The 24,889-nt window shown below is 43.5% G+C and overlaps 1 protein-coding gene across 3 annotated transcripts in view; it reads left to right on the forward strand.

Annotated features, from left to right (window-relative positions):
• Window positions 1-24,193, forward strand: part of LOC137124224 (protein jagged-1a-like) — a 44,267-nt gene extending 20,074 nt beyond the window's left edge. For 2 of the 3 annotated variants that reach the window (XM_067498992.1, XM_067498990.1), the window contains exons 3-26: window positions 7,391-7,448; window positions 9,841-10,098; window positions 10,521-10,581; window positions 10,851-10,981; window positions 11,252-11,371; window positions 11,982-12,095; window positions 12,172-12,285; window positions 13,863-13,976; window positions 14,283-14,329; window positions 14,915-15,088; window positions 15,909-16,059; window positions 16,139-16,303; window positions 16,436-16,549; window positions 16,631-16,744; window positions 17,358-17,471; window positions 17,553-17,669; window positions 18,361-18,388; window positions 18,880-18,965; window positions 19,595-19,708; window positions 19,807-19,916; window positions 20,755-20,985; window positions 21,146-21,277; window positions 21,715-21,865; window positions 22,727-24,192. In XM_067498992.1, coding sequence (XP_067355093.1) covers window positions 7,391-7,448; window positions 9,841-10,098; window positions 10,521-10,581; window positions 10,851-10,981; window positions 11,252-11,371; window positions 11,982-12,095; window positions 12,172-12,285; window positions 13,863-13,976; window positions 14,283-14,329; window positions 14,915-15,088; window positions 15,909-16,059; window positions 16,139-16,303; window positions 16,436-16,549; window positions 16,631-16,744; window positions 17,358-17,471; window positions 17,553-17,669; window positions 18,361-18,388; window positions 18,880-18,965; window positions 19,595-19,708; window positions 19,807-19,916; window positions 20,755-20,985; window positions 21,146-21,277; window positions 21,715-21,865; window positions 22,727-23,259 — 3,351 coding nt within the window. In that variant the 3' untranslated portion in view covers window positions 23,260-24,192. Of the gene's footprint in view, window positions 1-7,390; window positions 7,449-9,840; window positions 10,099-10,520; window positions 10,582-10,850; window positions 10,982-11,251; window positions 11,372-11,981; window positions 12,096-12,171; window positions 12,286-13,862; window positions 13,977-14,282; window positions 14,330-14,914; window positions 15,089-15,908; window positions 16,060-16,138; window positions 16,304-16,435; window positions 16,550-16,630; window positions 16,745-17,357; window positions 17,472-17,552; window positions 17,670-18,360; window positions 18,389-18,879; window positions 18,966-19,594; window positions 19,709-19,806; window positions 19,917-20,754; window positions 20,986-21,145; window positions 21,278-21,714; window positions 21,866-22,726 lie in introns of all 3 variants that reach the window. The other variant, XM_067498991.1, reaches the window with a different exon arrangement.
• The last annotated feature ends 696 nt before the right edge of the window (window positions 24,194-24,889 follow it).

Below are 24,889 nucleotides of genomic sequence, written 5' to 3' on the forward strand. Positions count from 1 at the left end.
GCTCCTGGGTTCGACTGATAATTATTAGCCCCTCAGAGATTTAGTTCCTGGTGGGAGCCAGCAGTGCTCCTCCTTTCTGGGCTCCGAGCTGAATCTGCTTGGCTGTGTGAGGGTGCTGCCTCAGGGTCCAGGTCTATGTGCTGCTCAGCAGACACTGGCTGAGGTTTCATGTGCTCATCAGTGGCCACTGTGGTTTCCTGCCTGGATCAGCGCTGAGAGTTGCTTTGTGTCGCTCTGCTCGTTTTCTCCCCCGACCTTGCAGCGTGATGGAGGATAAAAGGCCGTTGTTGGCGGCCGCGCTCGGCCGGCTGCGGGACATTCCTGCTGTTGACCCTGGTAACTGGCATGTTAGACTGCTGTCGTGGTTGTCTGGCAGGATGAGGTTTCTGTTTTTGTCTCCTCCTCCTGGCAGGACCGACCCAAACAGCATCTCTGTGTGCGTCAGCCATGTTTATTGGAGCTGGGAGGGCAACTCAGGATGTGTAAAGCTGTGCCAAACCTGCAGCGCTCCACCTTTGGTTCATCCGCCCTCCTCCTTTTGGGTTTTATATGTTACTTTTTTATTCTTTCCTTCCTGATGTCCTACATGCAGCATTTGTCTTTTGTCCTCTTTCCTTTTCAACTTTTTGTTTAGGAGGTTTTTTAAGCACTGCATTCCCTGTCTCTTTCCCTCCACCCTACCAGGCCCAGATGTGCTTTATACATGCAGGGCTTCTGCAGGAACAAAAGTTCTCGCCCTGGCTGGGCTGCAGAAGAGGATTATGGCACAATGCTGGGGGTGGAGGACTGTGAAACTGTGACGAGAGCAGAGTGGAATCCTCGCTCGTCTGCGGATGGGCTGTTTTTTCATTGATCCACACACACAAGCTACAGTAATTTGTGTGGACTTTTCCTTTTTTAGTTATTTGTTTATAGTGTAGCAGCATTAGTAGTAGTAATCTCAATACTCAGTAATCTGATTACTGTGTCATGCTGGTTTTTATAAATGATAGTGGAAAACTGCAGCAGTTGGAGGAAATTCGTGCCATTTTCATGTTCATCGATGGTTAATGCTGAGGCAAGGATGATGCTATTTTGACCGGACCACCCCAACACACACACACACACACACACACACCAGTTAAACGTGCAGTTGAATGGATGAGCGGTCACCCAACAAGTCAGTGTCTGAAATGTGAAGGTTTTTCTATGGTACAAATTCGCCCCAGTTTAAAATAAATATATATATTTTTATATTGGATGGATTCATTTAGCGTTTAAACAGTGTTTTGTCGCAGCTGCGCTGATGTTGAAGCCAGTGTTTAAAAGAAACCTTAAGCAGTGTTTGGGGTTTGAGGTTAAGTTAGTTTGGATAAAAACGGACATTACTGAGAAGTTTCCCATGTTTCTGTTGCCCCGACTGAGGCCACAAGTCTTGATTATTGGTCAGTGGGAAATACTAAAACGATGTGGAAGCACAAGTGGAGTAATGGGGCCAAATGTGAAAGAAGAGCGTTTCATGGCTCATTGGTTGTTGTTTGGTCCTTTAAAGTTGCATAGCGCTGCTTCAGCGTTAGAACACAGACAAACTGCCCACTGAGCGATGAGACGGCACAGGAGGGTCTTAGTCCTGCTGCTGACTGAAGCCAAAAACATCCAGTCCAGTTGATTGCGTTCCCTTCATTCTCTGCTCGCTTTCTTTTTCTGTCTCTCCAAGTTCCCATATAAGCCCACGCAGACAGATGCCAACATCAGGCGTGTTATCACAAGGTTTTTCCCAGCGATCCATCAAGTTGAACGTTACATTAGTTTGATCTCTGTCAGTGCTGTAATCGCGTGCTTACATGGTCCAGTCACACTTTCATTTACATTTCCACAGTCATGATTTGGCAACAGTAAATAAGAGTTTGCTGAGTTATCGCTCAAGTCCCTGCATGTTGAATGAATTGAATCCAGCCACTTACTGGAAGAGATTAATCTAAAAACTGATAAGATCACGTTAAAAGAAATGGCATTTTTATGGAAAACTGTCTGCATATTTTTGTTTGCTTTTACCCATGAAGGTCTTGTTTTCTTAAATAACATTGGTTCAACCCGTTTCCAGTAGTATTAGGTTTATTAATTAAGAGAAACATTGCTGGATTTATTATAGAAACTGGTTAAATCTGCTCCAAAGCCAATGTCCAATTTTTCTTTTTAACAGTGCTAATAATACAACTTAATCCACAACAAAAGTATTTGCAGTTTCTGATTTTTGGCGCTTTTCCAGGTGAAACGGGGAAAATACATACAATATTTTCCAACATTTAAAAGCATTAACTGTTTGCGTAAAGATGAAGACGCTGTATTCTGGGTTCATTTTCCTGAGTTCAGTAACTCAGCATGACTGCTGTTGAAGTTGTCAAGAACTGAGGGACAGAGGTGATGTTTGCTGCCTCGTAGCATAAAGCTAACGCGAACAGCATATCTCCATCCACACGACAAGAAAAGAAGCGTTAAACGTTTAAATAAGTTTACTGCCACCAGCTGACATCCTGAGCTCATGGTGAATGTTCTGCACTTATCTACCTACTGGAACTTCTCAGTTCCTACCAGGCCACACTTCAACATGTGCCCTGAGGAGCCAGGGATCGAACCAACCACTCAGGGATTAGCGGGCAACCGCTCTACCTTACTGCGCCACCGTCGCCCCAGTTGCCACAGGACTTTTTATCTTTAAATGTCTACTGGAGTTTTTCTATACAAGCTTTAGTCCTGTTGCTGGTGATGTTACTCGAAGTCGGGTTCAGAGTTACGGCAACTCTAGCTGTCAGATCCCCGTAAGTCAACTCAGCTCAAAGTGGCTATTTAATATTCGTTTCAACGAAACACGGTGGACACAAAACACGGAACCACGTAGCTACACATAGATAAACAAAACTAAACAAAACGGAAACATAATGTGCCAATAGTGCAACGAGTCATAAGACCTTTTTGACACTGATGCATAAAACGCCAAGTAGTACAATGATCAAACCTGCCACGATCGTGCACCGGCTGCTAGCGAGCGGAATCTGCTAGCTTTTTGATGTCGGGACCCTGCCCTTAATTACAGGCCTCCCACCAGGCAAAACAGCTGCACTGTCTGCATAATCAAAAGAATTGAGTTCTTTTTTTTTTTTACTCTAAATGATGCCTCACTGAAAAAGGATGTGGTTGTGTGGGGAAAGCTCATACAACCATGTCATTGTGTGATGGGTCTGAGGGAGCTGGACCTGCAAACCACCTAACAAGTGGACTGAACCCAGGCATGAGATTCGTGTCCGTCTCTCTGAGTGAGACCATTAATCTGAGGATTTCCCAAAGCTGTTCCTTTTTTAACGGCAGATGCAAACCACATGAAGCAATTTCTAAAATGTATTTGAAGCTTAATAATTTTTCACCTTTCCACGTGAACTCGGGTTTGTTAATGTTTTCTAATTGATTCGACTATAAACTAAAGCCATTGAATGTTTATCTTCATCCAGAAAGGAAACGCAGCCTTCTGTAAAATGAATCACAGCTGTTTGACTGATGAACGACCAGATCAAGCGAAAACGCTAAACATGTTCTGGTCGCAGCCTTTCAAGTGTAAGAATTTGTTCTTTTATGGCATTGCAACCCTCAAATTGTAGCGATTGTGACAGGCTGAATTGAATGTGTTGTTTCGGGCTCTCACAACTTGAGAAAATAAGCATTAGCTGCTGCAGTCCTTTGAGAGAAATCTAAAGTGTTCTTGTTTTACTGTGGAGCTCCCTGGGGATTCCTGAATGTTCCAGATTCTTTCTTTGAGAACCAGCAATGCCTGCCGTGTGTGTTCTTCTCATCGTGCTATCAGTCAGCCTGGACAAGGCATCAGATAAAGCCATCAAACAACATAAACAGAGGAAGTTTTCATTTTTTATTTCAGTGTGACTGAGTTCAGACCTCTGCACCTCCCTCCTCACTGCCTGGACCTGCCTCCACATGTCGCCTGGCTCTGCTGCTCACAAACTATTTTCCCACACCAAGCCTGCAGCCAGAGAAAGCAGTTCCACCTCCTCGATCAAACAATCAAAGGGACGGGGAGTGACGGGAATCACCAGCAGCATGCAGACAAATGCTGGTACCTCTGTTTGCTTTGTTGTTTAGTTTTTTGGCAGGGAGAAAGTGGAACCTGTTGGCAGTTGACCAGCTGTCAGGTTCTCATCCGCGCACTCATTTTAAAATCTAATTAGCTGCTTAAATGTATCGAGGTGCCACCCACTGTGCGGACAACACGTTTATTTTTCCCTCCAGGGTCAGGAGTCATCAGCCCGACGCCCTGATCGAGTTTCAGCCAAAGAGGTGACGCAAAGATGTTGCAAGAGGTGTTCAGAGGGTTCCAGCTTTGGCGTTTTAGCTCGGTTCTGCTTTGGTGAGAGTTATGTGGCGTTGTGTTGAAGAGCTCTGTGGTACACTGGAGACATGGTGTGCTGTGTGTGGAAGCAGCCAGGAGGGTTTGTTTAGGTCTTATTGATTCTGCTTCTGGATTCAGGACAATCGCTTAAATCGTTTCACGAACCTTTTTCACTTTCAATCAGAGCATCAGAACGGGGAAGATTGAAGTGGCTTTTGGTGCCCGACATCCTGCTCTGAGGAAAAAGAAACGCAGACAGTGAGCAGCAGTTCTCTGGGTTGAAATGTCTTGTTGATACATTGTCGCCGATGGCAACTCGACAGTAAGTGGCATAACCACTTGTTACAACTAAGGTATGAAGAAAAGCATCTCTGAATGCACAAGGCAGGAAGCTGAGGCTTCACTTTGGACACTTTGGGCCCCTTGGCGCCATTTGAGCATTGTTTATATGCCATAACCTACCTGAGCATTGTTGCTGACCATGTCCATCCATTATGACCACAGTGGACCCAACACAAAGCTAAAGTCATTTAGTCAGATATTTCACTGTACTCAAAGCGCCTCCACAGTCACCAGATCTCCATCCGATCGAGCAACTTTGGACTATGGTGGATCGGGAGATTCGTATCACGGATGTGCAGCTGACGTATCTACAGTGACCGTGTGATGCCATCATGTCAATATGGACCCAAATCTGTAAGGATTGTTTCCAGCACCTGGTTGAACCAGTACCATGAAGAATTCCTTCAATTCATCTAGGTCTAACCTGCTACCAGCAAAAATCCAGCAAAAACTGTCCTTTCCATAAAGCAGAGTCAATGGTTTTTCTCCCTTGTGTTGTTCAGGAGCTCACCTTATATTTCCATCCTCAGTTTGAACAATGGAAACATGCGAGACATGAATTAGTTCCGTGTGATGTCTGTTATGGCTCATTATGGTCTAATAATCCTGTCAGCAGCTCGGAGCGCTCGATAACCAGATATCACAGCCCGAGCTAACCACTAATCTGTAAACTGACTGTGGTTTCCTGCAGTGCTGAGTGCTGCGTGGAGAGAGTTTATCTAGCGGCTGTGGATTCGCTCCAACACCAGCAGGCTTTGGTAAATGTGGATGAGATAATGTGAGACCACCTAGGTAGACGTTCAGGCACATTTAACGCAACCTTAATTACTTTCGTGCAATACTAATTGTAAATGTACAGTTTGAGCTGTAACAGCTGCAACAAACCAGGAAACACAGGACAGATGTCAAGACCTTCACTCACCTGCATGCACCAGTTTCAGCACTGAACATCAGAGCTCTCCCGTTTTTACTCATCAACTTTTACCGTTGCCCAACCAATCAGAGAATTTCTCCTTGAGTACTTTTTTGCTAGTTTTTACTTGTTTTGCAGCCTCTTATTTATTGTAATTTGATAATGACTAATACCTGAAGGCTTTTGCAGAGCGTAGCAGATGAGAGAAAAGCATGGCATAGCAGAGTGGATTGATTGCGCGCGCACACACACACACACACACACACACACACACCTGTATACTTTTTGGCATAACATATCCTGAACCTAAGTTGAACTTAATGCTGCATTCAATGCACATTGCAGGTTGGATATGTCGTATTTTAACACCGGACATACGATTTTATAGTGTTCTATAAATCACAACATAGATGTGAACCTTCAGCTTATCTGTTTATCGTGTATGTGTGGTAGACGCCAAACTCAATACATCGGCAGAGCTTCTATACATCACTGAAGTTAAGTAATATTTACACATAAGTCACTTAAAATGTAATTTACTTACATCGTTGTTTCACATTCTGAGTTTTATTCTTTAAACAACAATGGAGAGAACATTCTGTGGATTCTGCCATATTGAATGAAACCTTCTTTCCTGTGAACAGGGAAGTCGGAGCTCCCTTCTATCACACTTCTTCAAGTCAGAAATGTCCAACCTCCTTTGTGGGATTGATGCAGTCTTTGTTTAACATTGGTCCACAATCTTTGCAGTTGTGTCCTCACTTTGTAGGACTGAGGACATTATGCAGCCTTCGTGATCCCCTGCTCTTTATTTCTGGGACCTGCTTGGTGCCGAGCACTGAGCTCGGTTTTTGTGATGTTAGAGAGAGAGAGAGCTCACACTCACCAACTCTGGCTCTGTTATTCGATAGTGGTGAGAGCGACAGTGGCCTTTAGAGACACAAAGAGTTTCAAAGTGGAGCCAAAATAATGAGATTGGAAGTTTACACACACACACACACACACACACACACACACACACACACACACACACACACACACACACACACACACACACACACACACACACACACACACACACAGAGGATGTCTCACTGACGTCTCTGGATGTTTTAGTTTCACCCTAGTTGAATGTTATTGTGGGACATTTATCACATAAGTGCAGAAACATTGTCTAGGAGTAAACATAGAATCAGATTTTCTTTAGAAAAAGCAATATTCAGGTTTGTTTACCAAGATTGATGATGATATAAATGTGAGTATTTGTCATAAATAGTGCAATTTTAAAAAATAAAATTGTACTATTTTATAACCATTACACTTATAGCCTAAAATATGCAATTTATAAAATAGACTATCAGTGCTCCTTGTTGACTAAAGACCAGTATGAATTTTTATTTATGAATTTTCAAAAATTCATTCTATAAAGGTTCAGTTATTCTCAGTGCCCATTGTATATAACAATAAACAGTTTTCCCGTGATGCTTATGCTGCACCACAGAAACAGTTTATTTTGTATTGTTTACTTTTTCATCAATTTATGACAATGTTTTTTTATTAACTGACATGAATGGAAATGATCAATTAAAAAAAAAAAGTGGTAACAGTTCAAAGCAGAAACCAAGAATAATTTAAAAGTTACATTTAATTTCCTTTTAAATGTTGATTCATTTATTAATTCTTTAAACTTCCACTGATTGTTTTTTTTGTGTGTGTGTGTGTGTGTGTGTGTGTGTGTGTATGTGTGTGTGCGCTCGCAGAGGTCGTACACACTGATCCTGGAAGCCTTGGACTTCAACAACGACTCGTCCTCTGGCAGTGAGTATCATCATCACCATTCACCCTGCACTCTGCTTGTTTTTGTTTCCCTCCTACTGAATCAAACACGACCTTTGACCTGAGATATTTGCAAAGAATCCACAAACTGATTCCATTATGACATCACGTATGTGTGAAAAGTGAGCCTCACACACGCTTCAGTTTCTTAGTTCAAGCCAGAAAGAAAGTGTTTGTGAATTTTCAATTCAATTGTGAAATCAGAAATCCATTCTGTTATGAATGAATGAATGTTTTGAACTTTATTGACAAAGCATTGAGTACAGCATTGGCACCAAAACCACGAATTACAGCTTCTGCCCCATGTAAGGCGTCATACTTGTGCCCCAATTCTAAAAATGTTATGGGATTTTTTGTGTGCACATACGTAAATGATATTCGGTTAAAATATGTAAATGAAAACGAGTATTAGAGGATTATCTGAGGCAAATGGTCATGAACTGCACTGGTATTTACAGAATCGTAGCCTTAAATTTTTTTTTTTTTTTTTTTTTTTTTTAATAAATAGAATTTTCTAAGTAAACTGTTGGGTCCCTGTCTAAATGAAACATAGGAGCATTATGTTCTGCTTCATTTTCTTCACCCTGTTGCTCAGTTCCCTCTCTTGTTTATTGCAGTCATGAAACCAAGCCTCCCTCTGACACCAGTCTGTGGAGGTGTTTACATGCACTGGATGAGTCCCATTGAGAAACTGGCTATAAACTGCATGTGTGAGACTGAAGCTGGCAACTTTTTTTGTTTGAGCTTGTGTTTATCACCCAGCGGTCAGCGAGGTGGTCAGAGCGAGAGCTTTTGCTCAGTGCTGTATTTGGCGTCCCACAGGGAACCATTATAGGCCCGGTGTGAAGTCAGCTGACATTGGCCCAGGTGGGATCTGGTGAAGCTGAGAGAGGGGGATGTGGATCTGGTTCATTTAGGTTTTGCTGCAAACATGAAACCAGAAATGTGCCACCTTCCAGTAATGCTGCAAAGCTGAAACTCGGTGTAAGATCTGGAAATGTTGCACAGACAAACGACTGAAAGGTCTATGCTGGACCAAATAAGGACAGAACAAATATTGACCCTGTCCATTTAGCATCAGCAAGTTAAATGGACTGTAATGAAAACGTGCAGCTGAGGTTGTAGCTCACTGCTACAGTGATGCGGAAACATCCAGCAAATGAAGCTTGGTGAAAGCTTAAAGCAGCTAAACAGTTGTTTTCCTCGGAGTTGCTAGTGGCCGAAAACAGAGCTAAAAGAGCGGGAACTAGATTCATCATGTTGCCCTTTGCCTTCTGGTTGGGGGCTAAACCTTTAGCCAGAAACTCGTATAACACACATGCAGAAATACGAAAGAGACATACGAAACGTGCAGTTTTCCTCCCATGTCCACTTGGCTCAGAGGTTAAGATGCTGCTCAAGAACAAAATGGGACCTTGGTTATGTCTGTCTCACTTTTCTTCCTGGTCTCTAAATCTCTATGTAAGAAAGTCTCGAGTTGGTGTCTTTTTGTTCCAGTAACAGAGAAGATAGAAGCGTCAGGCCTCAGACTGGTGGAGGATGTTTGTATCAGTGTTCCAGATGCAGCTCTCAGGCAGGTGTTGCCGTGTCACTTAAGGCGTATTCATCAGTGAAGTGCCATGTTTAAATATTTGCTTAAACGTCCTGGACAGAACTGATCCAGCCTTTTTTTTTTTTTTTAACAATTTTTCACATCTGCCTCCACTGTGCCATTTTTAGCACCTTTCATTTTATTCTCCATCACGATGTGAAGTGTCACAGTTTGCTTCCAGGCCGATGGTGCTACCTGCTGAGCTTCTTTTCAGCTCTTTAACTCCGGCTACTTGTCGGTTAAAGGCGCTCTGTCACCTCAGTCCAAGCACACTTTCCACCCCGCCGGTGAAATACCACAGAGCACCTCAGCATTTTCAAACTCTCTCTGCAGCCACAGCCACCGAGGACGCTGTCTGTTTGTCTTTGAGCCTCATGGGCAGCAGCTGCACTGAGCGACGCTCAGACAGACGAGAAAATAACTTTGTACACCGTTTATCTTGAGCAACTGAAAATGATTTAATTTTTCACTAAGGACATGAAGTAAGTTGAATAGAGCCAGTTTGTCAGTTTCATCCTCCTTCAAATATCCATAACTATGACTAATGTGCTGTGCAATGCTACAGAGTCACCCAGTGTAACTCAAATATAGTCTGAGAGGTGAAACTCTCAGACTAAATGTGCATCTAACTCATAAGACTCATTGTTCATTTACTACAAACCTGCCTGCAGTTCTATCACAGTAAAAGCTCTGATGCTTCGTCGCTATCTTTCCTGCCAAATGGCTTGTTCTTCTTAACCGCGAACCACTGCATGTTCACAACACCTCCGTGGTGTCTCGCAGGCGTCGGTGGCGCGGTGATCGAGAGAGCCGTCCACTCTGGGATGATCAACCCAGGCCGACAGTGGCAGAGCCTGAAGCACAACGGCCTCGTGGCCCAGTTCCACTTCCAGGTTCGCCTCAGCTGCGACGAGCACTACTACGGCTTCGGCTGCAACAAGTTCTGCCGCCCGCGAGATGACTTTTTCGGCCACTACGACTGCGACCACAACGGCAACAAGACCTGCTTGGAGGGGTGGTCCGGTCCGGACTGCAACACTGGTGAGTTGTCGCTGAGGATTCTTTGGAGGTTTTTTGGTTTTCTTTGTTTTCCTGGTGGATTTGCTGGTTTAAGCCTACTGAGGACATTTTCTTTTACTTCTCATAGTTTCCTTTCCTTCTGGCAGCCATTTGTTTCACTGCAGCTTCAGAGCCTTGACACATGCAGAGATAAATCATAGCAATAAATGTTTAGTTGGGTTTTAGTTGTCATTAACTTGACTGTACTGTGGTAATGCAGTTGACAGCGGTGACGTTTCGAAAAATGACCTCCTCTTGGTGTGTTATGATGCTGGTGGGAAACACAGAACACCCATAACCGCCAAAGCAGCAGCGGACAGAGGAATTCATAATCATATTTTCCTAACAGTCATGTTTGCCTCTCGTCTCTGTGTCCCTCTGTCCCCCCGTCTGTGTGTCTGTAGCAATCTGCAGACAAGGCTGCGGCACAGAACATGGATCCTGCAGAGTTCCTGGAGAGTGCAGGTAAGAGCCACTGTTGTACACTTGCTCTCAGTTTCGTGTGAAATGAGGCATATAAACAAATAGATGTGTCATTTGTTTAGTTCATGCTGAGAATCTCTTGTTTACTTTTTTCTTTTAGATTAGTAGCATTGGATGGAAAATATGTGACTGTTTGTATTAAAGTTCACATAAATGTTCAGAATTGACCTTGTTTCTGTTGGAACAAGAGCTTCCATCACTAATGGTGTGTGTGTGTGTGTGTGTGTGTGTGTGTGTGTGTGTGTGTTCAGGTGTCTGTATGGCTGGCAGGGGGAGTACTGTGATCAGTGTATCCCTCATCCCGGTTGTGTTCACGGCAGCTGTGTGGAGCCCTGGCAGTGTCTCTGCGACACCAACTATGGAGGACAGCTGTGTGACAAAGGTGAAGACACACGTCTCTGTTTCTGTGAAACAGCTATAAGGCTTTTTTTGAAGAACTGACTTAGTGAGCTCACACTGAGAGGGAGAAACTATATGATTTAGGAAATTTCATTTTTGGTGACAAAAGGTGTTTGGTGTCACTTCATCCTCATCGTATGCAGAAATGTGGCCGTGGTGGCTCGTACTTATAACTCATGTGTTAACATCCTAACTAACTGATTAATTGACATTATTCGGTTGTTTTAAGTGCTGCTAATGCTGTGTCCTCTAGACTTGAACACATGTGGGACACGGCAGCCATGTTTGAATGGAGGAACCTGCAGCAACACTGGACCAGACAAATACCACTGCTCCTGTCCTGATGGTTTCTCTGGAGTCAGCTGTCAGAGAGGTGAGAGCAGCAGGGTCAGTGGTTGGGTGTCCTAATCCAGGAAAATGTCTGTGGTTGAGAGCTGTCTTGTGGTATTTGATGAGGACAAAAGTAAAGCTGAATACAAACTCTGCTGCCTTAAGATCTAGTTACTAACCATTTGATATTTGTGACTGAAATCAGCAGCAGTGATGGTTATAAACAGTAACCAGAAGGTCACCGGAACTTCTCTTTGTTTTACGAAGTTGTTTTTACGTCAAATTTCTGTGGAGACTCAGTGGTCTAAGTTGTCCACGCTTCTCCATCCAGAATGTCCCCCTAAATCTGGGCTTTGGTCATCCTTTTTTTTAAAGAATTTAATTATTATTATTATTATTTTTTTTTTAATGAAAGTTGCTTCATTTAACACCCATTGCCCCCATAAAAGAGCAAATGACGATTTCCGTTGTCATGGGATTTGACTAACTGTAATGGATTGATGAGGATTTTACTGTGTAGCAACTCGTTCTAGAATTACAACTGTTTAGTACTTGTATTTGTACTCGACATAAGTACTCAAATGTATGTGTTTGTGTATGTGGACATCCTACCTACCCAGAAGGTTTTTATTACCATCTCTGTGTCTCCACAGTGGAGCATGCTTGTCTGTCCAACCCCTGTCTGAACGGAGGCAGCTGTGGTGAAACCAGTCAGGGCTTTGAGTGTCGCTGTGCTCCCGGATGGACTGGACCTTCCTGCTCCATCAGTAAGACCTCCTAAAACCTTCAGCTACTATTTGAACCTCCACCGAAGCTTCATTAACCGATTTATTTATTTTTCAGACGTGGACGAGTGTCAGGTAAACCCCTGCAGTCATGGGGGAACCTGTCAAGACCTGGTTAATGGTTTCAAGTGTACCTGTCCTCCTCAGTGGACTGGAAAGACCTGTCTTATCGGTGAGTCTTTTCAAGTTCAGCACCAGAATAGCTCATTATTTGGCTCCTGAGAAATTAAACCTGTTTGGGAAATGTCTGGAAACTCTTTGTTGTCTTTGTCCATGTTATGACTCCCCTTCGGTTTTGGAGATTTCCTATTAGTTCTTTGTCCAAACACATTAATCTCACCAGCTGAAGCCAGATCAAACCTCTTCCTCGGGCGTTTGCAGTTTGGGAGGTCGAAGTTCTATACTGCATGCCTCCTTCCCACATGGACTCCTGGAGATGTTTTCCGAATCTCTGAACTGGTTGTGGTTTGGAGACTTAACACCACAGATTGCCTCACCGCAGCACTCAACTACTGCCGACCACCAGCCACATGCTCCTTAACCTTTAGCTGTGGCTGGTTAGTTTGGTCTGCCAGTCCTCATTCTCTTCTTTTTTTTTTTTCCCCTGTTGAATGATTTTGGGCACATCTGCTGCATCAAGACGTTACTTGCATGGGTCCTAACCAAAAGCCAGACCCCAAATTAACGCTATCTACGTTTTCATTATTCCAGAGACTCAGTTTGTTCCATCTGAAGTCAACGTGCTGACCTTTGACTTTTGTTGCTCCATAAAAGCAGGACATAGAAGGAGCCACCATGTCCACAAGCCGCACTGACAGAAGTTTGCACACAAATGTTACAGTATCAACTAATTAGGAGCAAAAACTAGTACTTCAGTAAAAAGAGTAATAAAGAGTGATTTTTATTTGTGAAGTAGTTTTGGGGTAAAAGTACTGAGCTCAGTACCAGGATCTGTTCACCTCACATCATTAGTTCTATGCAAACGAGCATGTTAATGCACCATTTATAGTATCCATTTATAGCATATTAAGCTAAGCTCAAACTAACCTGCTAATGTGGCAGTTGTTGCTAATAAACCGCTATAAAAGCTTCTTTGCACATATCTGGTGGTGACACCGCTCACAATTGTAGCGTTGACCTGCTGAAGGGTTTGCAGAGTTCATGTGCTGGTTTAGGATATTAGTCTGCGGAAATTTGCCAACTGCAGCTAAGGCTGAACTTACAGAATATAGAGATATGGACGTGCGCTGATAGCTGAAGGCCACATTACCGCAGGGTCATGGGTTCGAGTCCAAGCTCAGGGCTTTGACTGCATGTCTCTAAGCTTCACTGTGGAAAATGATAACTTTAAAGTTGCTACAGATACAAATAGAATTGGTTTGTTTTGGTTGTATTGGATGCACCATCCCTCCACATTTGCTACATTTCAGTCTACAAAACTTATTTGTTCAAACCACCTTTAAAGAAACAATGTAATATTTAAAAAAATATCTTGGTGATTGTTTTTTGACGTTTTATCTGATGTCATCTCGTTGATGTGCATCACATGTTTCAGCCAAATCTTTCCCCAACACATTTGTTCCCTGCAGCACTTCACTGTTCTCATATTTCCTCCTCTGTTGTTTTAATGATGCCAGCTGGGTTTGATTTTCTATCATTAATCAACATGAGCATAAATCATGTCCAGCGGCTCTGCTGTCTGCAGGACGCGATGCTCTTTGGTTTATTCTGCTGTTTGTTTTGTTTCAGACGCCAATGAGTGCGACTACAACCCCTGCGTCAACGCCAACTACTGCAGAAATCTGATTGGAGGTTACTTCTGCGAGTGCCTCCCGGGTTGGACGGGCCAAAACTGTGACACCAGTGAGTGTGAGATGCTCCAACAACACAATAATGGGCACAGCGAGGTGGATCAGTGTGAAAGCCAGACGGGCGCTGTAAACATTTAGCTTCAGACATTCTGTAGCTGCTTCAGCCTTTTTATCTCCGTCAATTATCTTTGACCTGTAAGAGTTTGATATTTGATTATGTATAAACTGTCTATAAAATGTAGAGAAGGATTCGATGGAGGAGCAGAGCAGCTGTGTGTTTATTCTAAATCTCGCTGATTATCTTTCTGTCTCTGCTGTGAAATCTGTCAAAAGCCACTGTTGCTCATTGTTTCTGCAGATTACAACGACTGTCGAGGCCAATGTCAGAACGGAGCGACATGCGAGGTGAGTGCTTCCTACAGCACCCGCACTTTATCTACCTGTGTGTGTGTGTGTGTGTGTGTGTGTGTGTGTGTGTGTGGCCTCCACAGCAACAGCAGATCATATTTCCATAGAAGATAAGCGGTCGGTCCTCGTTCTTTTCAAACGCTGATTTGTTTTTTTGTTTTTCTGCTGTTCTACTTAACTCTAACTAGCTTGTTTACTGATACGAACCTCATTAAATTGCATTAGTGGTCGTGCACAGTACGTGTTGAGCACATTCAGGGGTCAGCATCAGAGGTTTCAGTGGCGCACAAACCAAAAACCAGAGTTCGGTTTGCTGAATTGAAAATTTGGAAGACAAATTTAATCCACTGAAAAGTTTGAGTTAAAAGTTTTGACATATTCCAGCCTCCAGGAATGTTTCAATTTAGTTTGGCAGACAGCTCACAGTCAGTTGTTATTTTTTCAGGCTGTGTCTGCTGCCTCCTGCTTTAAATTACAGTCAAGACATGAGTACGAGTCGTACTACAACGTGCATGAAACCCGCAGAAAACGCAGTTTAACGTGATGAATATTAACACTGGGTTCATCAATTCTCTGCTTCAGGACCTGGTGGACGGCTATAAGTGCGTCTGTGCTCCAGGTTTCAGAGGAGACAACTGTGAGACGGATGTGGACGAGTGCGTCCCTGGGCCGTGCCTCAACGGCGGCAGCTGCCATGACGAGATTAACGGCTTCCACTGCCTCTGTCCCCCTGGTTTCTCTGGAAGTCGCTGTCAAGTGAGTCATTAAAGCCACATTCATCACCTGGACAACAGAAACTGTTGAAATTACGTTTTAACTTTTTTAAGCCTTGTTGCAGGAATGTAGAACATTTTTAAAAGGTTTAATTATTCACAACTCTTCATTTTCTTATGAAAAGCAAAATAAACATTACTATTTTTATAGCTCATTATTGTAGCATATATATTATATATTTAAACTAAACAAACATTTAACAGCGTTTCATGTTTGAATTTACAATTTTAAATATGCTGCTTTAAAAAGCAAACTGTTCTTGTTATTGACCTTTTTCTTTTGTTCCTCTGCACATTATTCTTTTGTCACGTTCACAGTAACTTTACACCAGCTCTTTGTCCGGCTGGTTAATAGTGAAATGCTGCATCTCCACCTACATCTATTTGTCTCAGGCCACATTAGGGAAATGATTCAGTAATGAATCAGTTCAATACTCATAAAATCAGGCAAACCTGATGCTGATTGTGGATGTGTTGTGAGAAAATCTTCTTCAGCTCTTTTCAGTTTCACATTGTTATTTATATTTTTGGGTTTGTTGAGCAGCATCTTTTGGGCATTTTGTGTTTTTTTTTTTTTTTTTCAGGAATCTTAAAGGTTGTGTCTCAGGGTCCGTTCTGTGCTGATTAGCTAAAATAGCTGCTTTGTAAAGAGAAATTCTGTTTGTTTTAGAGACTAATATCAGTTTGATCCTCAGGGTTGGACTCATTATTTAGTCATAATTGCATGTGAGTGCAGAATTATGGGCCCATAGCTTGAAATGGTAACTCTCTCATTTTTATTGAATTATTCTCTCTGTCCACAGTTGGACATCGATTACTGTCTCCATGCTCCGTGTCAAAATGGCGGCCAGTGTTTCAACCTGGCGTCCGACTACGTCTGTAGATGCCCTGAAGACTACGAAGGCAAAAACTGCTCTCAGCTGAAGGACCACTGCCGCACAACACCATGCAAAGGTTCAGCTTCAGCCTTCCACCTCTTTGTTTCAGGATGTTTGTGCACCAAACCAACTGTCCTAATGTTCTCTGTCTCCAGTGATTGACAGCTGCACAGTGGCTGTGGCATCCAACAGCACACCGGGTGGGGTGCGTTTGATTTCATCTAACGTGTGCGGCCCTCACGGACGGTGTCGTAGTCATGCTGGGGGACAGTTCAGCTGTGAGTGTGAGGAGGGCTTTGCTGGGACCTACTGCCATGAGAGTGAGTACACGAAACTTTCCACACTGTCAGTATTTACTTGTTATTTCTGCTTGTGGGCTTTAACTTTGGTTTTACATGAACCAAATGCATAACGATCTTTTCCTAAAATGCTTTTCTTTGGGGCCCTTTCAGATATAAACGACTGTGAGAGCGCCCCCTGTCTGAATGGAGGAACCTGTATCGATAAAGTCAGTCAATACCAGTGTATCTGTGCTGAAGGCTGGAACGGACCTACGTGCCAAAACAGTGAGTCTTCACTCTTGTCCCTCACCCTTAGCAGTGAACGCGGACGTGTCTGACATGTCTTAATCTTATTTTTGCACCTAGATGTCGACGACTGCAGCTCTGCTCCCTGTCAGAACCGCGGTGTCTGTCGAGATCTGGTCAACGACTTCTACTGTGACTGCAGCAACGGCTGGAAGGGAAAGACCTGCCACTCACGTACGTCTTGTGTGTGCGTTTGCCCAAAGTCCTGCAGAATCTTCTGCTTTTGGAGACACTTGCTGGTCTGTGACCTTAACGTTTGTCCACAAAAGTTTTCCTCCGCTGAAAATGTGAACTTTTATCACAACAGGAACAAATTTTGGATTAAAATAGAAATGCGATGCAGATGTTAATGGTAAAAGGTGGAAAAACATTTTTTTTGTGTTTGTGGCAAATTCATATGTAATTGATGTATTTAAAACTGATATATTGTCTTATTTAGTCAGTAGAAATGATAGAAGACAAATCCTATTTGGTGTAATACAAAGTGTAAAGTAGCCGAAAAATAAAATGGAACTCAGTGCAGTGTGAATACACTAACCAACATTACATTTAAGGAAGAGGGAAAGAAAAAAAGTCTTCTTTAATCTGATTTAAGAAAGTTCAGATGTCGTGCAAAGACCTCATTGTGTCTTTAAGAGCTGAAGTTCTCACATAACCAAGCTGCCAATGAAAAGCAAAGCGTGACTGACTGAATCACATCCCACACGACTTGTTCCTGTTCTGATACCAATGGGATCTAAAGGTCTCTGGTGAATCTGACTCGCTCAGCTGTGCCTCCCTTTTCCAGGAGAGAGTCAGTGTGACGAGACGAACTGCAATAACGGAGGAAGCTGTTACGATGAAGGAGCCACGTTCAAGTGTCTGTGTGCCGCCGGCTGGGAGGGAGCCACCTGTAACATCGGTCGGTTTCACCACGTTCAAGCCGTCGGCTGTTTTCCGTAATCGTTAGTCAAGTAGCTCACAGTCGTATTTGTGTCTCCAGCGAAGAACAGCAGCTGCCTGCCCAGTCCCTGTGAGAACGGAGGAACCTGTGTGGTGGACGGAGACGCCTTCAGCTGCGTCTGTAAGGACGGCTGGGAGGGCGCCACCTGCAGCCACAGTGAGTTACTCCACCTCTTATCAAACACAATCATTTCACTTGTAACTGTGCTGAAAAGGACACATCGGCCTCTCGTCTTTGTGTTTGGGACAAAACAAAACCTGGGATGGACAAACGTTTTTCCAAATGTTCCAACATCTTACAGAGCAGACTGATTAAGTTTAGCACACGATGATTCAAAGACTAGAATTAAAAATGACCTCTTGCCCCGAGGTTATATCTTTGATCCTGAAGTCATTAAAACGACAGTTTGTTCTTTGCAGCCTGAGAAAACTCTTGAAATGGAAATTGTGTTTTGTTTCTGCCTGTATTGCTCCACATTTAATGCTTTCACATTAAAATCTCACGTTAGTATTTACTGTGCTAACAAGCCCAATAGGATCATATTTCTAATACATTTAATATTTCAGCCTAACAAGCCAACGCACATTGCGAACACCACTGAAGCTGCTTTGACCAAAGTGCTCAGCTCTTTCTGTCACAATGGCTTGTCCACAAACGTCAGTCACATTTTAAAGGTCCACGTTGTCTCCACTCACCCGCCCATCGGTGTTGTTGCTCTGAGGAGCCGTCGCTGAGTAATGGCGACATGTGCAGGAAAAGGGATAAATGCCACACAAATGGAACTGAAGCAGTTATGACATGAAAAAAATTCATTTGGTTTGTTCACAATTTGTTTCTTTACTTATAGATGCCAACGACTGCAGTTCTCATCCCTGGTGAGTATAACTCAAACCTGGCAACACACCTTGTGCTTTGAATGGCAGAAACACAAAATGCAGCTTCTGCCGACTTTACCTGTTTAAATTCCAATATTAATGACTGCACACGTTGGTGAAAAGAGGCTTGAAGTCTTAGAAATCGTTTCAATCGTCTGCTAAGATAAGAATCATCAGGAAATCTCGAGGACAACAGGAAGAAAACAACGCTGTCCCTGTCAGCTCCACTCTCGATCTGCTCGGCTCCCACTTTCCTCTCCAAACCACAGAGCCACGACTTGTTTAAATCTCTGGAAAACTCCAATCAGAAGAAACTGTTTTCGCTGTCTATAATTAAGCTTTAGGTTTAGGCCCGAGGGTTCCGGCTCAGTTGGGTCAGGGGCTTTTGGATTTTCCTTAGTGGGAAATTAAAATCTGCAAAGTATCATTTGCTCTCGGCTCTGTAGTTTTGTGTTTCTTCATGTGTAGTAAACATTTGTGTCCTGCTGCAGTTATAACAGTGGGACCTGTGTCGATGGAGACAACTGGTATCGATGTGAATGTGCTCCAGGGTTCGCGGGCCCCGACTGCAGGATCAGTGAGTGCTGACCTTTGACCTTCTGTTGCACTTTATTATAATACTACTTATTTATCTGCCTCACGCTTTTTCTGCTGTTACATTTCACATGAGCTGACTCGGTGCCCACAAACAGGAAGAGCTGGACTATGGATCCAGCTGCTTTTTTAACCTTCACTTAATGTGACCTTTTGTAAACAAGAGTCAGATCTGTTTTCTCTCTGGTTCAGGTCCAGGCTGTGGAAACTGTTAGCCTAGCCCCCTTATAAGAACACAACAAGGGAAATCCCACTCCCAATTTAGCCGATTCACTGGATGTGTTTATGGGTGCTGATATGATAGTTGCATCTTTTTCTTGTGTGCCTTTATTTGAAGAGTTGATTAATCCAAAGAAAAATTCATGATTAAAATAAGGGATCTTTGAAGGTTTGTTTCAAGCCAACACGTCTCTTTGGTCTTTGTTTGGTGACAAATGTTTATTTTTTGACTGTTGGTCAGAAACAGAAAATTCAAATTGCACACATTGCTCCAGTTTTGTTGCATTTTTCTCTTTATTTCTTGATGTATGTGGGTTGAGTTTAACTGAGCTGTGATCACCAGTGGATGTACTGCTAAGACCTAAAAACAGACCAATCCTCCGTCTCTCTCAGACATAAATGAGTGCCAGTCATCACCGTGCTCCTTCGGCTCCACATGTGTGGATGAAATCAACAGTTACCGCTGCATCTGTCCCCCGGGAAGAACCGGCAGCCGCTGCCAAGAAGGTAAAACATGCTCGTCAGCCTGTTAGTTGCACTGCAGCAGTAGGTTCACTAAGCCCCGACATCAGATGAGGGTGCTGATGCTGGGTTTTGTGCTGCAGTGTCCAGGAGACCCTGCATCGTCGGAGGGATGGCGGCTCTGGATGGAAGCAGATGGGAAGAAGACTGCAACAGCTGCCGCTGCAACAATGGGAGGGTCACCTGCACACAGGTAGAGTCATGTTGAGGTGTTTCTGTGCTTTATTTGCTGAAAACTGAATTTAAAAAAGGATTCAGACCTCACCACTATTGTAAATTTAAAGCCAAATGGGGAAGAAAAACAAAATGTTCCCATGCTACACACAGTAACCTGTGACAAAGTGAAATTAGCAAATTGATCAGCAACTTAAATCTGAGGGAAACCGAACGGATGGACATGGTTTAGATAAACAGAGGTGCTGATATCAGGTCCTACAATTCACTCTGTCAGGACAAAAACCATAACATGTTGTTGTCAGATTTATCTCTGAAGACCTCAAACTGTGCTGGTACATGGTACTGGATTAGAACGGTGGAGATGGGTGTGATACTTTAAAATTCCCTGCCTGCCCTAACTTTCATAATCAGCCTGATTTTCAGAATGAATTATGTTCAACAGTCCACACACAGACACTGGAAGCCGCAGGGAACAGTCTCTGCTGTCAGACTGACAGAAACCGACTCTCCCATGTGTTTTTTTACAGTTAATCCAGGCGACAGACTGACACAACAAAGACAAGTGGAGACAATTTGTTTCTCTCTGTACAGGGATTGTTGAAAACAGCATTAAGTTATTGTGTAAAGTGTGTTGTTCTTACTCTAACACTGTTTCTCTCACTGACAGTGAAGTGACTTTCAGTAAGAGCAGCATCTGTAACAAAGTCCAGCAGCTACTCTTCCTTAGAAAGCTGGAATAATTTAGGATGTGTGGCCAAAGTGACACTGGCGTTTAAAGTTAAACCTTAAAGATTGTTACGTTCCTTTGTTTTCATCTTAATTAGTCTAAAGCTCCTCATTCTTTTGTCTGACAGCTTTGGTGTGGACCTAAACCCTGCAGCCTCCACAGTAAGTCTCGTGCTGCCGAGTGTCCGGCCGGTCAGACCTGCGTCACCGTGCGGGACGAGCACTGCTTCGTGAAGCCCTGCTCCAGCCAGGGGGAGTGCTGGAGCGCCGCCCACCGCCCCCCGCCTGCAGCCAGGTGTCACCCAGAGACCACCTGTGCCAACATCACCTTCACTTTCAACAAGGACAGCATGACAACGGTACATGTGGTTTGTTTCTTCTGAATTTTCTGTCCAACGTCTGCGTGATAAGTCTTGCTTCCAGTTGATGGACAAAAACCTGCAATGAAAATCCAACATTTCAACCACGATTTGTTCCGACCTTTGTGCAGCTGCTGATCTTGTTCCTGTGTTGTTACAGGGTGCAACGGTGCAGCAGGTCTGTCGTGAGCTGAGGAACTTCTACATCGTCAAGAACCTGTCCTCAGACTCCTCCGTCTCCATGACCTGCGAGCCATCGCACAGCGCCAACAATGAGATCCACGTAGCCATCGTAAGTCGCGTCTGGTCTGAAACTGTCATTCGTAGCTCGTGATAAACAAAGCGCTGCAGAGCCACTGCCAGTCACTTCAGAACACAACTTTAAGTGTTTACCAAAAGTCTGGGATTAAGAAATGGAAAAGGATCAGGAATCGTGCGGCTTTAAAAAAACCGAGAAGCTGTAAGAGCTGTCACTGCAACTAGAAAACGCAAAGTAATGATTTGAAAGGTTAAAGAATGGTTTCAAACCACTGGTGCTGCAGCCAGAAAATAAAAGGACTCCTGTGAGCCAGATCATTTTTCTTTGGAATGACAAAGTGCAAATGGAAAAGCTTTCATGAACTGGTTAAATGGTTGTTGTGTTCAGGAATCAGGGATTAGAGGAAGATTAGAGGAAATGTCAAAGAGGCAGAGCGACCGACCATAATGTTTTTTTGCTGAATGTTTCAGTCGACAGAGGACCAGAAGAGAGGTACAACCTTTGTCAAGGAAATCACAGACAGGATCGTGGATCTGGTCAGCAAGGGCAGCGCCAACAGCTCCATCATCAGCGCCATCGCAGAGGTTCGCATCCAGAGGCGACAGAGCCACAACCCCAATGGTGAGTGGAGAGAACAAGTCCATCTAGTCAAACATGAAGGCTTATACTTGACTTTGGAAACTATCTCCAAAAGGTCCAATTACTCTGTTAACGTCACTGTTCACCAAAAAAATAGCATTAGCACGTTCAGTAAATGTTTTTGTGTGTGTGTTCATGCAAACCACTCATGATACCTGAAGTACTTTGCAACAGCCAATGCAGCCTGACCATGCAGAGTATTTTAAGCAGCTCTCCATCCATCCATCCATCCATCCATCCATCCCTCCATCCCAAACGAAGTAAACATGGCCCCAGCTGGAGGAGCTGGGGGGGGGGGGGGGCAGAGAGGGGTGCAAGGAGTGAGAGGGAACTAGTTGCCTGCTGCAGAACTGACCATGAACCTTACTCACAGTTAATAACCAAATCTAAAACATCAACGCACGTGTGCCACAGATTGGCCGTCTGCTATCAAATATCTAGATCCCCCTGTGGGGGCTGGGCTGGCAGTTTGTACACAGATAAAAGCAGTGTCCTGAGTCCCATCGCTCCTTAAAAGACTACGTTTTGTAGAATTCACGTAGATGTTTTATGCACATTTTAGATTTGCACCTTTAAAATTTTAAAAGGTTTTACAATATTTCAAGTTGTTGTGCTTATTGAAAACAAAGGTTACTGGATCATACGATTCTTCACATAAAACATGCAACAAACTATCATTTCAGTCTTGTTTCCATGTGGCTATCAAATAAGCTCATGGCAAAGGACCCAAACATGCATGACTCCTTTTTAGTTTTCACATTTTCTAAATTCAGTTTAAATTTGAGTCAAGTTGTGAAACATGACTCTGCTCCTTCACTGACCTTCACTCCTTTCTCCGTCCAGCAGACCACCTGGTTCCCCTGCTGGTGTCCGTGGTGATCGTCGTCTGGGTGTTGGCAGTCACCTCCATGTTGTTATGGTGCGTGAGGAGGCGGAGGAAGCAGAGCGCTCACATGGGGGTCAGCACCCAGACCTCATCGCCTCCCACTCCCCCAGCCGAGGACAACAACACCCTGCACAACAGCCTCAGCACCGCCCGTGAGCAGCTGAACCAAATCAAGAACCCTATTGAGAAAAACCCACCCAACCACCAGCAGCAGCACCACCTCCTCCTCCATCACCACCTGTACGAGGACAAGAACTCAGTCAATGCCAAAATTCAGAAATCCGATGCCGGGAGCCAATCGGACGAGGACGATGGGGACAAGAGGCTGCAGAAGGCAAAGTTTCGGCGAGCGCTGCCAGCGTACTCACTTGTAGACTGGGAGGAGCGACCCTCCCACCAAACACCAGCTAAACCCCCACACTGGACTAGCAAACAGGACAACAGGCAAGTGCAGTCACAGAGCGCGAACAGGATGGAGTTGGTTGTATAGCCAATGGGGCCTGGAGACGAGAAGCCTCCTTAGCCCTGGTGGACAAAAGGGACGTGTTGGAGGCGTTTTTATGTTCTTTTTGTACAGAAATGGATTTTTATTTGCTGTTTAATTTATGTTTTGACTGACACTGGTCTGGACTGTCCACTGTGGAAACCTTCATTAGAATGTGGACATGCAGGTACATTCCTGAGAGCCCAAAATGAGTTTTATTCAAGGTGGAGTTTTTTTTTTTTTTATGCGAATGTGTTGCAGGTTCATTGCACCACAGCACCCAAGGAATTTGGGGGAAAAATATTTATTTTGTTTAAATCTCTGTTGCTGCCAATATGAAGAATTGTCCACAGGAATGTTTTTGTATAGATGTATAGTTTTATTAATCACTGTATATTTGATTTATTAAGTTAATCGTCCAGAGCATTGAGAGATTCATTTGTTTATTTATGAGTATAGAGTTGAAGGTTTGACAGCTTTGTAAGCTTAGGACTTTTTTTTTTTTTTTCAGTAACGCCAGTGGTGTTCTTGAAAAAAATCCTGATCTATTTTAACTTCTTGGATTTGGGCATTTTTGTGCCTCAACAAAATGTTTTGTACATCTGTTTTGATATCGTCTTGTTGGAACGTTCCGTATGTAGAAAGGGAGGGAAGACAGATTTTGCTGCTGCAGGATCTTTGTATACAAACCAACACGGTGGCAGACGATGCCTTTGCTACTGAACAGTAATTCTTAAAGGGACACAACCGTTTTGTTAGTGGTATTTCTTTGTACAGTGTAAAATACAGTATCGAACAGGTTTTGGATCTTGTTTCTGTGTGTTTTGTAACATGTCACAAAGATCAGCTGTGTGTAGTTAAGCTGAAGAGAGAAAAGCGTAAAGGCATGAAACCATGTTTGATTTCAGTTTATAATGGAGGAATAAAAAAAACCCATTTGCCCCATTTTACAGGGAAATAAAAGCCCTCGAGTTAAAATAATGTACAAATACTTTTCACAGATACAAATCTGCAGGATTTCACTTGTCATTTAAGAGCGATTTTAGGACAAACTTACTGACGAGACAAACTGTAAGAAGGACCAAAATATTTCACACTAGCTGCCTTATCAACACATAGATGCTACAGGCCAGTGAGGCTTCTCTTAATTTTGAGTTCAATGGAACCAGACGTACCAGAGACAAACCAAGGTGGCATGAAAGCCAATAGGTAGCACTCGAACACAGCACAGGGACAACAGCCAATGATCAACGTCCATGTAAGACCTGCAGCTGCATGAGGAAATTTAAGGGAAACACACCACTGTCACTCGTGATGGTTTAGAGCTTCTTCTTCTAGTGGAGAATATTTCTGATGAGAAGTTACAAGTGGGACTACAGGTGTCATGATTCTCTGATCTGAACAGCCAATCACTGCTCTCTCTCACCGACTGGTTCAATGGGCACCAACGAAGCAGGACAAACTACAAACATGATGGTGAGGGACACTCCAGCGGCCAAACTTCAGCTTGGTCTGTCACAGTCAGTTGCCGTCAATTAAGCTAAACATGCATAAATGTATCACTTAGGCACAGAAGATAAATCGCTGCCTGCTGAAACGAACATCATCACATAAGCTAATTTCTTAGTCCGACTCA

Source organism: Channa argus, chromosome 3 (genome assembly GCF_033026475.1).
Source record: "Channa argus isolate prfri chromosome 3, Channa argus male v1.0, whole genome shotgun sequence".
Lineage (NCBI taxonomy): Eukaryota > Metazoa > Chordata > Actinopteri > Anabantiformes > Channidae > Channa > Channa argus.